Below are 16,803 nucleotides of genomic sequence, written 5' to 3'. Positions count from 1 at the left end.
TGCTGCTTGTCCTTCCCCGGCAATGTGGCGCCCAGGCTGGAACTGAAGCCTTGCTTCTACCAGACCCCAGCTCTTCCCTCCGAAACCAGAATTCTAGAGATGCAGCTTCCTGCTACTCGGCTGGCCGAGGGTCTACCTCCCTTTCTTTCGGGTTCTGTTGTCCCTCCCCCTCCCAGCCTCGAAGGTGAACCTGTTACCTGGTGAAGGCGCGTGAGCTACACCCCCCCCCCCCCCCCGCCCGGGGCTCCCGGCAAAGGAATGGCACGCTGTAGTCTCTCTGGAATGAAATGAATACACGAGATGTTGCCGGCTGCGGGTCGATACAGGAGCAGCGCTTCGTGGTAAGTAGGGAGAAAGGCTGAAGGGAAACAGTGGAAAAAGCCCCTGAATAAATGTCGTTTTACAGTTTTGCCAACAAGAATGGCTCCCAACACATTAGAATCTCTTGGAAACTTAAAAACGTATCAGTGGTGCCCTGGTTGGTGTGGCTCAGTTGGTTGGGGCGTCATCCTGCAGAGCAAAAGGTCGCCGGTGTGATTTCTGGTCAGGGGACATGCCTGGGTTGCAGGTTCCGTCGGCAACCAATGGATGTTTCTTTCCCTCCCTTCCCCTCGAAGATCAATAAGCATGTCCTTGGGTGAGGATAAAATTTTTCTGGCAAAGTTGCTTGAAAAAACCATCTTTTAATTTTTATATGGTCTGTAGCGGCACATGGTCACCTTCTTTGTTCCTGAGATTGGTCATTTGTGCCTTTTCTAAAATTGATGAATTATAACACAAGTGGGTCCACTTCATTTCCTCTTTAAAAAATACTTTTTTGGCTTCCTTGATTATATCTATGAATACTATTTCACTAATTTTTGCTTATCTTTCCATTCCCTCAACTGTTTCTGCATTTCCCTTGCTGTCTTGATTGCACCTCCTTGTGGATTTCTTTTTCACACACTCATTCATGCCCATGCATCGCTAGGTACGTACTGACTTAGCTTTATCCTCCGGGTTTGATATGTGGGACTTAAGAGTTCAGTTCAAAATATTCCCTTTCTTCACTGACACATGGATTATTTAGGAGCATAATTTTTACTTTTCTAATATATGAAAACGTCTCGTTTCTTTTTATTGGCTTCTAGCATAAAAGCTACAGTATGGTCAGAGAACAAGTTACTACTTTCAAACTTGTCTAATCTGGCTCTAGGGTTTACCACATGGCCCACTTCTGTGACTGTCCTGTGTATACTTGAAAAGAATGCATAGTCTGTATTCCTATGGTGCAGCAGTCTGTATATTCATCGATCATGCCGGTTGTGTTGAGTTGTTCAAGTTTTCTATAGCCTTCCTGATTATTTTACCACTTTCTGGAAAAGTTGTGCTAAAATCTCCCAAATATGACTGTACATTTGGATGTCTTCTTCTCTGTTCTTTCACGGTGAGGTCAGCAGAGGGGAAGTGGAACGCACAGAAACAAGCAGACCTGCGACCCAGTCAGTGCAACCCAAGGGGAAACCCCCAGAACAAGTGGGACAAACAGACGCAGAAAACAAGATGGCATGTTCGAATCCAAATGTGTAATTTTATTACAGGTAAATGGATTCAGGGCTCCAAGAAAGGAAAAGTTGTGTCAAACTGGATGAAAAAATAAGATCCAACTACAGGCTGTTTACAGAAGCCACATCTAAAACAACACAGAAGGCCGGAAGTCTGGCCTGCCAATGAACCAGCGCCTTCTGGAGGCAGCTGTGACATCACGGGGGTCACAGGCAGTGAACTGTGGTCCCTGCACCCCCCAACCCTCATTGTGGACTCCCTTCTTGGAGCAGGGCCTTCCCTTTTCTGCCTACGGTGCCCTCAGGCTGGTGGGCGGCCAATGGAGCATCATTGGAAGGTCCGTGCCCAGGTCCAGCAGGGACCGTCCTCTGGGCTACATGCCAGGACAGTGACAGGCAGAGCTAGAGCCTTCTGTGCCCCTGCCTCCAATTCCTGGAATTCCTGAGTTCAAAAGGCCCCTCGGTTTCTCCCACCAAAGTAACATTTCCTCATAAAGTAGGTGAAAGTGTGGGACACACTCCCAAAGTCCCCAACTGCACACACATCTTTTGCATCGGTGATTCTGGAAGGCTTTCAGTGAACAATCGCAAATGTTTTTGGTTTGAGTGGCTGTGGACCTGTGGGATGAGTGTAGCTGCATATCATGAAGCACCTTACCATTCATTTTAAAACTTACTTTCCACGGTCTTAAAAGAAAAATAACCCGAATTTCCTGTAGTCTGACCGGATCTGGACCACGTAGACAGGATGCCAGCTCGTCCCAGGACTGGTAACCGATCAGCCACGCCCCTTTTTGTAGGCGCCAAAGGCCCTCACCTTAGCAACCAGCTCTGCCATTTTTAGAATCCACACACGTGACTCCAACTTAGACCAGGAGTGGAGCTCTCCCCAAATGAGACCTGTGCGCGTGTCTGCGGGGGCGTGGGAGCCACTGCCCTCAGCACTGGGAGCAGGAAGCGCAGGTGTGAGGAAGAGGGGCTCTCGTGCCCCTTCGGCAGCGCTCAGAGCGCCCCGGCACAGGTGTGTGTGCACCACCTGCCTGGGGGTTCTCGTGGCAGAGACAGGAGCGAAGCGACATCTGAGTGCACCTGGCCAAGGACAGAGGCGTGGCTGAGGAATGCACCCCAAGCGGCGGGCCCCCTGAGCAAACACATCCTGGAGTCTGGGGTGGTCAGGCCAAGGGGGACGCCTGGACCTTCACAGCCCGGAAATGGGGGTTTGGCTGGGGCAGTGTGTGGGGGCTGGTTGGCCTCTAGGAGAAGAGGCTAGGGGTAGGGCATCCTCAGGGCCGAGCTGATGAAGAAGGCGGTTAGGGGCCCCCCATCTCAGGTCCCTATGATCTCTAACCCACAGTTCCTCCTTGACGGCTCTCTGGACTCCTGCCAACAGGCCGTTTGGGTCCTTGGGCCAGTTTGGGGTCCCAGTTGGCACCGCCACTGCAGCCGGTGGCTCTGTGTCTGCACTGGTGGCAGGAGAGGCCATCTGGGGAGGGAAGGCAGCAGGCACAGAAGGGACGGGGGCGCTCTGGGGACCCCCAGAGTGTCTGAGCGGGGGGCGCACAGGGAGCACAGCACGGCCACATGCTGAGGACGACGGCTGCTGGGAGGGGCTGGAGCTGGCCCCAGGAGGCCCGGCCTGCGGGGCCTCTGAAGGCGGCTGGGGCGCCAGGAGCAGCGGCCCCCGGGAGAGGCCGGGGGCATCACCGGCCCTGCAGCCCTCTGCCTGGCTGCGCAGGACCTTTGGTTTCGGCCTGGTGGGGCGCTTCTGTCTCCGGTACGGCAGGTGTCTGTGAGCAGGGCCGTGAGCCCAGTGAGGTCCCCGGGGGAGGGCCCACGGCCAGGAAGCCTGGCTCTTTGGCCCAGGGCCCCGCGGGCGCCTCCCCAGCCGATCCACTTGGGTCCGCATGGTGGCCACTTCCTGAGACAGGCCTGCCAGAGCGGCGGCGAGCCGATCCAGCTTCTCCGAGAGGGCGGCACTGAGGCCGCGGAGCTCCTGCTGGAGGGAACTCCTACAGGGACACGGTGGCCGTGGGGAGGCAGGTGGCAAAGCAGGAGCAATGGTGGCCACGAGGGGCGGCTCAGGCAGGCCTCCGGGAAGTAGCCCTCCTTCAGTCGTGGCTAAAACCAGAGCAAGGACGAGGACTGAGTTCTCAGGCTACCAGGACCTTTCTCCCCGCCCCGAGGGCCCCTGAAGTAGCGTATTCAGCATCCTGCCCGTCTAAGGTCTGGCTTTAGGCGGGATGGAACTGACTCAGGCTTGAGAACATCAGTGACAATGCTCATGACATCGATAGTGGCCGCATCTCCCCGCTGCTCCCCAAATTCACGGGCAGGATAAACCACAGTTTGGGTCTCCATGGTAACTAAGGTTTCTTAGGACACTGGACTTTCTAGGACAACAGTCAATAGGTTCTTGTGCCATCTTTGGGACCAAATGGCACCTGCGGGCACCTAAACACGCCCAGGGAGTTGGTGGGCAGGGCCTAAAGAAGCCTCAGCAGGGCACGTGAGGCCACGGCCATGGCCATGGGCGGCACTGGGAAGCAGGCCCCGAAGGGCCAGTCCACGCGGCCTGGAGCAATGGTCATAAGCAAACTACCTGGGGTCCTCCCACCCCACCTTCTGTCCTTCATATTCAAAAGTTATACATCCACAGGGGGTTAAGTAAATTACTTTGAAAAAAAATCACCTACCTAATCCTTCACCCTAAGTTCCCTTGGAACTGTCTCCACCTCAGGCAAATCTCACAAGAAAACCGTTACTACCTCGGACTGGACAGACCTGCGGCTCCCCTGTCCCCAAGCCCCAGCCTGGCTCCTCCCTTTTGTCAGCACCTTCAGGGCTTCAATCGGAGGACAGAGTGACGCTGGAGTGGCTGCAAGCCCCCACTGCCACCTGGTCACGCTCAGGAAGGATCTGAGCTAAGCGTGAGTGGCCTCGCTGCTGTGGCAGGCACGCGTCTGCCTGAGGGACAGGTGTGGGCCTGCGGGTCTCCACCTTCAGGACCGGCCACACCTACGAGCAGCCCGGCTGAGGAGCCAGGGAGGGTCTGGCGCAAGGGTCTCCGTGCGTGTCCCAGGGTGAACCAGACCGCCCGCGTCTCCAATGTGCTTGGGGAGGAGCTTCCTCCGGGTCAGGGTGACGTGCAACCACAGCGCCCACCTCCCGATGCCGCTGGCCAGGCCACGCAAGGTGCCTGGGCCTGTTTCCTCCTCTGTTCCCTCAAGGCCACTCGGACCCAAGCCCCGGCTCTGCCGGGCCCCCGCTCCGGTACAAGGCTCACTCCCTGTTCTGCCTCTGAAAGGACTCTACGCTTCTACGGCAAAGCCTGCCACGTCTGTAAGAAAACGCTGAAATGACATACGCAACCTGAGGTTGAGGTCAAGGTGAGACTCTTCCTACCTGTGACCCAAACAAGCCTGGAAGGGCGTGCGGCACAACTTCCCCTCCCCCCGCTGGGACCCTGCAGCGTGTTCCTGAGCAGCGGGGCTGTGCAGATGCTGACCCCTGCCCCACCCAGTGCCCGCAGGGCTCCTGACGACTTGAGGGGACGGGGAGCCCAGCAGTTCACCTGCAACACTTGGTCCTCTGTGTCCCGACCCTGGGCCTCCGGATTCTTCACTAACCCTGGGCTTCTGGGACAGGGGCCGAGGGGCTGACCCTGGAGACTGGCAGGGCCCCGGCCTGGGCCTTTTCTCTGGCCCAGGGGCAGGGCAGAGACTCCCAGCCACCCCTGCAGAGAGAGCACAGAATGTGCAGGGGTGCACATCTCGTTTTGACAGCCATTCTAACATGGGACTATTGGGAGATGACCTTAGAAAATCAAACTTTCAACTCAAATAATGGTTAAATGAGATGCAAGATGGAGCCCGACTCTGGTCAAATGGCCCACTGGGGACTGTGCGACCGGGGCTGGGGCCGGGGACGGCAGGTGGAGAGGGCTGTGAGGTGCAGGTCCCACCACCGGGGAGGCCCACAGGCACATGCTGGGGGCTCCCGGCAGGACACGGGGGACTGTAAGGCCCATGCCCAGACCACTAGGCTCTTTCCCACCAGCCCCGCTGGGCAGTGAGGATTGTGGGGACAGCCTGGGCCAGCAGAGAGGACAAGGGCTGCGTGGGGCTACTGGCCTTAATTCAAAGGGACCCCCCTTCCCTGACCGATCACCCCACCGTACCTCCTCGAGCGCTGCCCAGAGCGCCAGGCCAGCCCGGGGGCTCCAAGCACACGTCTCTCCTGGGCAGCGGAGCTCTGCCTCCCGTGCTCCCATCTGCTCTTCCTGCTGGGTCAGACGCTGGGTCAGGCTTGGCCCGAGAAGCGAGGTGGCCTGGGTAGCAGGCGGCGTTTCCAGCTTCCTCGACAGGACAGCCCCTACGCTCTCCCACGTGGAGGAATCTCACTTTTGACACTGAGGTTTATTGCCAAATTTAAAAAATGTATGTTACTATCATTATATATACACACTCGTCTGCGCTAAGTCCCAACACCAAGCTTTGGACTGGTAAGGCAGCCATTTCCAGAGTCGGCCGCCTCGGGTCAGCACATGCCAGGGCGTGAGAGCCACTAGCCAACAATAGGGAAGGAGCCAGGCTGCCCCCCACCCCCCATGAGGCTCCCTCGTTCAGGACGCCCTGGGTGACCTGGATGACCGACATTCCTGTGTCCAGATCCCCACTCTTACTCAATCACCCAGTGAAGACTGAACCTGCCAAAGCCTAGGCAGCCCGCCATGATGGGAACAGGGACGGTCCCAGGTCCTTGTGCGCACGCCCTGTGCCTGTCACCTCACTGCGTGCCCTGCAAGCGTGCGTGTGAGTGACAAGGCCTGTTCCCCCAAGTGCTCTGATGGGTTTGGCTGAAGTGCTTCCTGTGACCATAGTAAGAGCAGAGGGCGGTCCCGCCAGGACCTGGCCGCAGGGGGCACGTCTGTGGGGCCACTCTGGGAGAGCGGGGTGAGTGCCCCAGGCAGGCCTCGCCGAGAGCCTCACGACCCAGAGGCTGGGGCCACACAACAGTGAGCGAGAGAGAGTGTGTGAGTGTGTGTGTGTACATACACATCATTAAGTGCACGCGATGTGTACAGGTTACCTACGTAACATTACAGCCCAGACCTATTCAGTTTACTGCCAGGCTTTCTAATTAAGCACAATCATTTACTACTTCTGGAACCCTCAGTGCCCCCACAACCCTGCCTTCTCTCTCAGATACGACTCACCTCAAGCACGACAGAAGCAGAGAACTTTCTGGCAAGAGTCAGGCAAAGTGACAGGTGAGACTGAGAACCCCCTGGGGACATGCCCCTGCCAGGAGACCCCAGGCTCACCTGCACTGAGACCCAAGTGGTCCCTGGGCTCCGCTGTCCGTGGGCCGTCACCAGGGCTGCTGCCCGTCGGGGGGCCGCAGGAGCTTGGGATCGGAGGGCCACGGGGGCGTGGGGTCGGAGGGCCGGGGCCCTTGCTGCTGGGAAGAGGGTTCCTCTCTGCGTCACAAAGCTGGTGTCAGGGTGGCGGCCCCAGCCTGGGGCATAGCTCCCTGCCTCTTCTCTCCCCCCGAAGCTTACCCTGTGGGAGCGGTTGCCAGAGCTCAGGCTCCGGCCTCGGGTCATCTTCTGAGCTGCTGAAGATGGAGCTGGAGCTGGAGCCGGAGCCAGAGCCGGAGCCAGTACCTGGGCTGGAGCCAGTACCCGGGCTGGGGCCGGGGCCAGGGCCGTGACCAGGGCTGGGGCCGGCCAAGCAGGCGAAGCGCAGGGGCCGCCCAGGCAAGATCCCCTTCAGTGAGTTCTCCAGGCAGTGAAGTGGGGAGGGCGTGGTGGCTGCCCCTGGGCAAATGGCAACAGGAGAACCTTCTGTGGACTAGCCTGACAAGGAGCAAGGCCCTCCGCCGGGATGAGTAGGCAAACAGCCCAGTCAGCAGCCCTAGACAAGCCCTGGTAGACCTGGATGCCCTCTCTGCCCTGACAGTGGACGGAAGTGGAGTCAGAGCCTGACTCGGCTCCTGGCCCTGCTGGAAAGCCAGCTGGGGAACTTTCCAGAAGTCTTAAGTCCCTGGAAGCCACTAGTAGTCTGTCCCAGCCAGGCCCTGGGCCCTCCTACCGCACTCCCTCCACTCCCTCCGCTCATCCAACAGCAGAGGCTCAGTTCAGCCCCCAGGAGGCCCCCCAGGCAGCTCCTGCCCAGCAGGAGCATTAGAAGCACCGCAGCCACTCACACGAGGCAGGGCCTCCCAGCACTCTGGCAGGCCCGGCCCAGGGTTCTGCAGCAAGTTAAACTAAGTGGCCATAGCAGCAGGGGCCACTCCGCACCCCCTCCCGTGCTCAGCCTGCAGTCTGGGGAATGGGGCATGACGGGGATAGCAGAGGGAAGGGAGACCCAGGCCCCCACCGCAGACTTTAGCTGGAGGGAAACATGCCGGAAGCGCTGGGGGCAGGAGGCAGCTCACCGTCCGGGAGCCACCTCCACGGTGCTGGCCTGCTGGCCACGTGGTCTTTGAGCCCCGGCTGCCAGCAGGCAGGGGCACTGCTAGAGGACAGTGCCTGTGGGCTGGCCGGCCACAGGCTCCTGGTGGGCACGTTCCCCCCGAGGTGGACTGGCTCGCAGGCCTCACTCCTCAGTCCTGTTTTAATGAGAGGCCGAGAGGCCTGTCAGCCCCACAGGCCCTGTGCTGGCACCGAGGAAAGGAAGGGAAAGGACAGAGAGCTGTCATCGTTGCATTCACAGGCACACGAGCTCCAGCTGTGGCACACACGCCAGCCCTGCAGAGGTCCCCAGGGGCTGCTCACATCCTCCAGGACCTCTTCAGACCCACTACCTGGACTCCCGGGAGACACCAAGGCACATGAAGGAAAGACACTCCCCCGCCGCCCCTGCCCTGCCCTGACCGCACCCCTACACCGAGGCAGGCAGCACCTGGCGTTCTGGCCTCTCACTGGCCTCTGTCCGGGCTGGGTCGTTTCCAGAGCGCCTGTTCGTCTCAGGGTGGACGTGGGCCCGCCGGCCGCTGGGGCAGGGGCAGCACCCAGGCCACCAGCACAGATACCCCTTCCTGCTCCCAGAGCCCCGGGCAACCATGCTTTACCTTCCTTGTCTGCCGTCCAGCTCTTGGGCTCCACTCTCCGGGGTTCCCTGTCCCCTGCCGAGGACCAGGACCAGGCGGGCTGGGGCCTGGGCACAGGGATCTCTCGGAGGCAATTCTCCAGGCCCTGGAGTGGGGCGCTTCCACCTGGGACTCCTGTGAAAACCCAGCATTTGCCGTCTCAGTCGGAGCTCGGTCTCTGTGACCCCGGGGCCGTGCCTGCACCCCGTGTCCAGGGCAGCTGGGCCCACAGGAGGAGGCACAGAGCGTGGGACCTGTCGCGGCTGCATAGGGCACCCGAACTGAAACCCAGCCCCAAGCGTCTGTCATCGTAGCTCCGGGCAGCCCTGCTCAGGCCGGCCAGCCTGCCTTGCTGCCTACTTGGGAGCCGGGTCAGTGCGCTGTGATGAGGGAGACTGGCCGCAGGCACGGGGGCAGGACCCGCAGGACACCAGCGCTGCCCCCATCCTTCCCCAGGGCCGACCAGAGCCTCAGGCCCGCCAGCTCACCTTTCCCAGGCCTCTGGAAATCCAGGTCCCCGTCAGTACTGCTGGATGAGGAGCAGCTGGTGGGGGTGCTGTGGGGCCCTGGGGGGCGGGCAGAGCCATCTCTGACGAAGCCCTGCAGGCCCAGAGCCAGAAAAGGCCCCGTAGTCACTTCTGCAGGAAACAGCACAGCTGGCATCACAGAAAGTCACTAGAGAAGAGGTCCCCTGGGCCCTGAACTGTGGGCAGGTGGCGCCCGGAGACCTGCCCCAAAGGATCTTCCATGGGGGCCTCCCCTGTGGTTGGGGCAGACGTAACGCTGATTAAAATACCACGTTAACCCACGTGACCCAGCCACGGGTCTCCTGGGGCCAGAGAGTAAGGAGAGCTCTTAGAGGAGGCAGTGGGCAGGGACAGCTTAACTGGCTTCCACCCATGCAGGAGCTGTTCAGAGCAGCCATGAAAGGGGGCTGGGTGGGAGGGGAGAAGGCTCTGCACTTTAAGGAGCCCAGGATGAGGAGGGGACAGCAGTGTCCTTGGCATCGCCCCCATGCGTGTGCAGGGACAGATGGTCCCCCAGCCCATCACCAAGGCTACCTCGACTGTGTGATCCTCGGGGCTGCAGCTCGGGCCTCTGGGACCCGGGGTCTCCTGGCTGGGGGCTCCGGAACCAAGCGGGGGCCAGCGGCTGGGGAGGTAACGACCCACTCAGGGGAATGCCCTTCAGACAGGCCTCCAGGGCTTCCAGGGGTGAGCTCGAGGCACTGCTGGCTGGGACAGGGGAGATGGCCCTATCACCATCTCTGGCAGGTCCCCTGGCCTGGCCCCAGGCTGGCTGTCCCACCCACCTTGTACTGGGGTGACAAGTCCTGAACCAGACAGGACACCCTCCGGTGGGGACTCAGACCTGCTCTCTGTTTGTACAGGGGAACAACACAAACCGTACCCCCAGGTCCTGGGGCAGGTGGGGGGACCCACTTGTATACAGCGGCCAGCACCCCGACAGTCAGGAAACCTCTGCAAATGAAGGTCCTCCCAATGCAGGGCTCCCTCTTGGGCAAGGGCCAGATGGAGGAGGCGTGGGTGAAGGAGGGATTAACTGCTTGGAGGGGACACCTGGCTTCTCCCGCCGTGCACTGGCCCTGCTCCTCACCCTGCGGGCAGGCAGAGCCTTGTTCCAGGGCTGGCGTCGGGCCTCACCTGCAGCTGCAGGGCCCCAGCTGGGCACTCGGACCCTGCCGGTGTCTCCATCGCCCCCCTGGCCGCCGGGGGCACAGGGGCTGTGGGTCAGCTTGCGAAGCAGACAGGATGCGGGCGCGGGGGGGCTCGGGGCCCAGCTGTCCTCCAGCTTCACCGAGAGCACGTGGCCAACGCCAGCACCAGGGCAGAGAGCAGGGGTCTGCAGGGGTCTGAGCCCTGTGGGAAGCCCCCCAAGAGGCCCCCAGGGGTTAGCACGGGGCTCCCACCGCAGCCTCACCACTGCTCAGTCACCAGCAGATGCACCCACTCTCACTCCCTGTCCCGCCGCCAGCCTCCCACTCCCCCCGGGGCGCCTCCAGGGGTTTCCACAAAAGGAGCCAGCCCAGCACTGCCCAGGCAGCACCAAGTCAGGCTCCTTGCCCCACAGCCAGCACCCCCGTCTCAATTCAACTTTCTCAACGTCCCGAGGAGTGGCTGAGCACGGGGTAGCTGCCATGCATGGAAATCCTCCCCAGCCCACACGGACAAGACGAGAACCCCCACATCAGAATTATGCTCTGAATGTCTCCTGGGCTGAAGCTCGGTCTTCTGTTCTCGGTCTCCCTCCCTCTGCTCCCCCCGCCCCCACCCCCCCCACTCCCCCAGCCACTGCCTTCTGGAATTCCGAGCTCCTAGTTCAGAAGCCAATCTGGGAAATGATCACGAACTGATGCAGCACCTCCTGGTGACCAACTCCATTAATGGGGACAATCCCCGACATCTGGCCACGCGGAGCAACACACAGATGTGTGGAGGGTCACCCACGGCCCTGCCCGGAGCAGCAGAAGGAACAGCCAGTGCCCAGGGCCCTCCCAGCCCAGCCAGTGGCCTTTACCTCCAGAAGCCCTTTTCCAGGCCCCTGGGTCCTCCGGCAGTGGTGGGTCCCCGACTCCTAAAGGGCTAGGGTGCACGTCCTGGGCCACTGGGATCTCCTTCAGACAGTTCAGCAGGCCCTGGAGGGGACAATCCCCGGACCCTGCCTCTGTTTTCACTAAGGAAAAAGCAACACGTTTCCCCCCTGAGCTGGGGTCCTCCATCTCCGTGACAAACAGCAAGTGGAGAGCTCAGGTGCGCAGGGAAGAGGTCAGGGCTAGGAACCTCGAGGTAGGTCAGCTGTAACCCAGCCAGTCTAGCGCAGGCCACTGTCGTCTGCGTGGCAGGTTTAGATCCCTGTCTCCCTGCCTCCCAGAACGGGACAGAGAAGGGGCGGGAAGGTAAAGGCAGAGCGCCTGGTGTGCAAGCACAGTGTGGGGCAGGCTCCCGGGCCGCTGCCTGTAGGCCCTTCTCGGGGCCCTGGACAGGACTCACATCGAGCAGGATCCGCCTTGTGCACACACACACGTGCACACCCCAGTACCTAAGCCTCACACAGCCGTCTCAGGTGCCCACAATGACCCCCATGCCTTACAGGTGGGGAAACTGAGGCTCCAGGGCCTCGGGAGTCTCCAATCTGCACAGCTGACAGGTGTCGGACTCCAGGACAGGCGCTCCTGCCCCAGCCATGCTGCCCCGATCCCCCAAGTCCAAGCGAAGTGCCCCACTCAGCTCCCCCCGCCTCCTACGTCCCCCACTAGGGTGACTGAAGAACACAAGGGGGGCCAGGCTGTGCTCCTGAGTTTCCTTCGCCCGCTGCCCACACGCTGTTGTAAGAAAGCCGCCCCGCTCCAGAGCTCTGGCCCTGATGACGCAGGAGCGGCCAGGCTGAGGACAATCCTTCAGAAAGACTCCCAGTTTGGAGGGGAGCATCTACAGAAAGGCACCTGAGTTTCAGGGGCTTCAGAAACCTTGGCCTGAGACACAGCCCCAGGACTTACCTCCCCAGGGGGGGATCCCAGGCCCCAGCCCCTCCCTGGTTAGCTGTGCCTTGCCCAGGCCAGGGACGGGGGGCAAGCGGGGGGGTGCCTCGGGGTGCTGGGGCCCAGGCACAAGGAGCTCCTTCAGGCAGTTGATGAGGCCTTGCAAGGGGCTGCTCCCAGGAGAGATTCCTGCGGGACCTGCAAGATTGGCCAAGGTCAGTGTGGCCCCGATGGTGGCAGCCGTGGGACAACGGGGCAGCTGAGGTTCCCCGCCCGTGAGCAGGTTGTCAGGGGGCTGAGATGGGAGAGGACGGGGCTGCCTCATTCTCCCTGGCCCGCTCAGCTCAGGACAGGCCCTGGACTCGGGAGAGCCGGCCTCTCACCTGGCCCTGAAGCCCCTCTCTGCTGTTTCCTGTGGCTCTTCCTTCTGCCGGGGCTCCAGGTGGGAGGACTGCACTCCCCACCTGGGGCTCCAGAGCCTTCTTTCTCCGTAGGCCCTGGTGTGTCTGCTGTTTCTATAGCAAGAGAGACAGGAAGGTCTTTCCAGCCCTGGCTCTTTATCCCTGGGGAAATGCCCAGATCCGGTGCCCACAGAGGGACAGGCTTCTCCAGCTCCCAAATCCCAGGGGGACAGCCAAGTCATGGGAACTTCAGCTGGCTGCAGAGTCGGCGCCTATGAGGCTTGTGGCAGAGGTGCAGCCTGGGGGAGGGGCGGGGGCTGGGGGAGGGCTCCTTTCCCTGTTTCCTCCCAGTGACTGTCAGTACCCAGACGGTTCACTCCAAGTGCCTGCGACCCTTGCCACCCCAGCCTCTGACCTGGGCTCAGCAAGTGACAGCAGCAATCTCAACGCACAGGCCCTTGCTCTGCCCTCACGCTTCCCACATGTGAGGACGTGGAGCCCCATAGCTGATCTGCCAGGCAACACCCGAATCCACAGGTAAATGGGGTATGTTTTTCAGGAGTGTCAATTTTATTCCACAGTCATTTAAAATATTTTTAATAAAAGCAGATATTCAAACAAGTGCAAAATTTGTAAGAATTTTAAAAGATAAAGAGAGAGCCCAGAGAAATTCTAAGGGCCGCCCTGGCCCTCCTCTGCTCCCAGGGCTGCGAGTCCATCAGCTGCGCAGGTCCGCGGCCTGCAGGAGGGCCTGTGGGGGGCAGCCGCCCCACTTCCGGGGCGTGAGCAGCCGGAGCACCCAGCCCTCCACTGGCACCGAGTGCCATGCCTCCTCCCTGGTCTGCAGACAGGGGCTCGGCACTTGTCCTGCTCCTCAGGGAGCTTGTCCCCATTTAGCAATGAGGGAAACCAGGTCTCAGAGAAAATTAATAGGGCCTTGGCCCAGTCCCCCCGACTCCAGGGCTGGAGCCCCGCCCCCGCTGGGTCACACTCACTGATGGCGAGGGGACTGCCCTGCCCCCGGCCTCCGGGAGAACCACTGGACGATGAGCTAGTGCTGGGCGTGGTGGCCAGACTGGGCAGGCCGAGCGGCGGGTCTGGGAGGCAGAGGCCTTGGAGGGGGCCAGTGTCCGCGGTCACAGCGGCTGCCAGCAGGAGGGAGGACACGAGGAGTTGAAATTTAAGCCCAGCAGAAGGTGAAACGCTCCTAGTGCTGTCCCGCTCCAGCCCTTCCTCGCGGGGTCCCGCTAACACTGACCAGGACGCAGTGGGCTCTGCCTCGTCACCTCTGCCTCTGAAGTGTCGGTTCACAGTCAGTCTTGTTCTGATAAGGTCCCTCCCACCCCCACGTTCTCTCCCACTTCCACCAACTGAGCAGCCCGGCTGGTGGGCACAGACCCCCGGAGGCGGGGCCTGAGACGTCTAAGAAGGGCGCGGGGCAGGCACGGGAAGGAGAGAGCGGTGCGGCGGAGGGAGCGCAGGCCTGGAGGGGACCTTGGTCCCCACTGCCACTCAGACAAGGCACAGCTTCCCCTTCCTCACCTACAGAACAGGCTCTGGCCTCACCTGCCACACAGGGCACAGGGGACGGGGCCACCAGGGTGTGGACGAAGCCATGTAGTGACTACTATGGGAAGTCAGAAGCTGCTGTCCCCCAACGGCCCACGTGTTAGAGGCAGGCGCGCCGCCGGGGCGTGCACGGAATGGGGTGGCCCCCCAGGGTCTGGCAGCAGCAGGGCAGGCACACGACACACGGCGCTGCCACAGCCCGAACTTCACCGTGCAGACGGCAGAGGCCGCCCTGCCGGCCGACTTACCCTCGGGGCCCGGCCGCTCCCTGTCCAGGCTGGCTCCCCCACTCTCGGGGCTGACTTCCCCGAACAGGAATCCCGGAATCTCCTTCACCAGCTGCACCAGGGCCGTGAGGTGCAGGCTGTGCTGGGGCGCACCCCCTGCTGGAGAGGCCACAGTGAACCCCACGCCCTATGTCAGCTCGGCACACGTCCGTGTGCGTCCTCCTACCTCATAAGCAGCAGCAAAGGAGACTCCGGGGGCCAGGAGATAAAGAGGACGTGGGCTCAGGCCTGGTGACCTGCCCTGGGCACAGCCAGGACCGGGGCTGGCACCCCGTGTAACCGGCCTTCCTGCCATACGCTGTCATTCATTACCTGTTACTCCACCGAGGGGAACGCCAGGGAGGGCTGCTCCCCCACCCTCTCCCACCGCCTGAGCCCTCTGCCCTTCCTGGCACCCCCTAAAGCTCCTGGCTTCACCTAGGCTGGGCCCACGGACCACGTCTACCATCCGAGGTGCCCGGTGCCAGCCCCGTGGCAGTGCCTTCAGGAGCAGCAGGCGGGCTCCGCACAGGTGGTGGCGAGAAAGGGGCCTACGGGGTGAGGCGCTCCAACGGCGACCCCAGGAGTCCCTGAGCAGGTCATGCAATGGGCAGGTGTACAGCCCGGAGGCACAAAGGGTGAAAGGTCAGGGTGTGCTTGGGGTCAGGAGCTTGGCAAGGGGAGCAAGACAGATGTCACAGTGCCCTGTGAGGAGTGGAGCTGGGAGCTAAGGACCCCGTGCTGGAAGGGACAAGAACGAGTCCCTTGGGGCCAGGGTGACCAGGACGCCCAAGGGGCCTGGCCTTGGGCTACGAAGGCCACTCACCTGGGGCCCCTCCCCTACGAGGCTCCTGTCCCTCACCAGCTTTGCTCCTGCTCCTGGCTCCACCAGGCTCCGCGGGCGACAGGAAGGCAGAGAGGGGGAGCAGCTCGGCTGTCCCTGAGAAAGAAGAGAGGGGCAGTCCCCCTGGAATGGAAGCTCGCCCCTGCCCCCCAAGTGCAAGCATGCAGGCGGCCCCAGTGCCTGAACATCCACGCACCTGCTTACACGCGTTCCTGTGACCACCCAAACCCCAAGAACCTCTGGGCGCCCGAGCCTGGGAAACCAGTGCCTCAGTGTCCCCCACCTTGTGTCGCCCCCACCAAAGCATACCCAGAACCCCAGTGTAGCCCACAGACACAATAGCGTGGAAGACCAATGAGGCCGGCTCAGCCAAGGCTCTGGGGGCGGGGGTGGGGGCCCCAGGGAGACTGGGTGTGCTCGGTGCGAGATCCAGGCCCACTTCCCCTCTCTGCCCCGCGCACGCCACACCTCCCCAGAAGGGCCCGGCCCTGCCAGCGCCTCACCCAGGGAGACCAGCGCCTCGTAGTTCTCCCGCATCACGTCCCTGTAGAGCGCCCTCTGCCCCTCCCCCAGCAGCTGCCACTCCTCGTCGGAGAACCGCACGGCCAGGTCCTGGAAGGCGATGGGCACCTGTGGGCACAATCTCCGGGGAGTCGGCTGCTTCCATTCCCCAGAGGCCAGGGGCACACCAGGGTGCGGGGAGGGCCCCCAACACAGGAGCAGGCAAAGGAGCAGCAGGAACGTGCCCAAGAGACAGTGACGGGTGTCGACTGTGTCCCCAAATGAGATGCTCAGTCCTCACCCCGCACCTGTGAAGGTGGCCTTATTTGGAAATAGGGCCGCTGCAGATGTAACGCATTATAATAAAGTCCTGCTGGAGTAGGGTGGGCCCCTGACCCAGTACGACTGGTGTCCTGGTACAGAAAAGAGACACATGGACATCAGAGGAGGCCGTGTGACACAGAGGCAGAGCCTAGGGCAACACAGCCAGTAGCCAAGGAGCCCCTGGGGCCACCGGGAGCTGGGTAACCGCACCTGGGGAATGTGAAGCTGGGGACAAGGGGGAGCTAGTGCACGTGAAGGGATGGCCACTCTGACTTATCCTTCTGTCCCCTGTGAGTGTGGTTAGTATAAGCTGACTCCCATAAGGACCATAACCTGGTGACTCGATGACTGACACCAGGCTCTGCTCCTGCAGAGCAAGAGTTCCACCCACGACACACCCCCGGGAGGCCCGTAAGAAGGAATAGGTTGGGATGGCCTCGGAGGCTCATTGCCTTTCCGCCTTCTGAAGCTCAACATGGAGCTGGTTCGGCAGATCCGAGCTGGCCAGAGAAGGACAGCTGATAGCACAAATGTACTGCGCTATGGAGGGTCCCCCTTTCTAACAGGCCACTTCCCGGGCCAGGGGTATTCGCTGCCCCCCTCCCGCGCCCCCCTCTATGGAATGCAGGCCGTGCTGTGAACGGCAGCCAGCCTGGACACCTCCCTATCTGATGACGAGAGTTGGGGATCACGGGCACATGGCTGCTTCTCTGCACGTACGGTTTCCTGACACCCATTTACCTGTGTACCAGGTGCACCAGCC

The 16,803-nt window shown here is 61.4% G+C and overlaps 1 protein-coding gene across 1 annotated transcript; it reads right to left on the bottom strand.

Annotated features, from left to right (window-relative positions):
- Positions 1-2,278: 2,278 nt before the first annotated feature.
- Positions 2,279-16,001, bottom strand: KRABD3 (KRAB domain containing 3). Its single transcript, XM_090287671.1, has 17 exons — positions 15,719-16,001; positions 15,198-15,311; positions 14,354-14,491; positions 13,532-13,681; positions 12,519-12,650; positions 12,154-12,333; positions 11,175-11,330; positions 10,301-10,516; positions 9,698-9,871; positions 9,125-9,274; positions 8,619-8,771; positions 7,983-8,156; positions 7,105-7,362; positions 6,868-7,023; positions 5,722-5,952; positions 5,116-5,277; positions 2,279-3,662 (listed from the first exon to the last, which is right to left on the bottom strand). The coding sequence occupies exons 1-17, from the start codon at positions 15,750-15,752 to the stop codon at positions 2,743-2,745; spliced, it is 3,498 nt and encodes a 1,165-aa protein (XP_090143797.1). The 5' UTR covers positions 15,753-16,001; the 3' UTR covers positions 2,279-2,742.
- Between the last annotated feature and the right edge of the window lie 802 nt (positions 16,002-16,803).

Source organism: Furipterus horrens, unplaced genomic scaffold (assembly GCF_987537825.1).
Source record: "Furipterus horrens unplaced genomic scaffold, mFurHor1.1.pri manual_scaffold_9, whole genome shotgun sequence".
Lineage (NCBI taxonomy): Eukaryota > Metazoa > Chordata > Mammalia > Chiroptera > Furipteridae > Furipterus > Furipterus horrens.
Note: the sequence above shows the minus strand (reverse complement) of the source record. Positions and strands in the feature narration are given on the sequence as shown.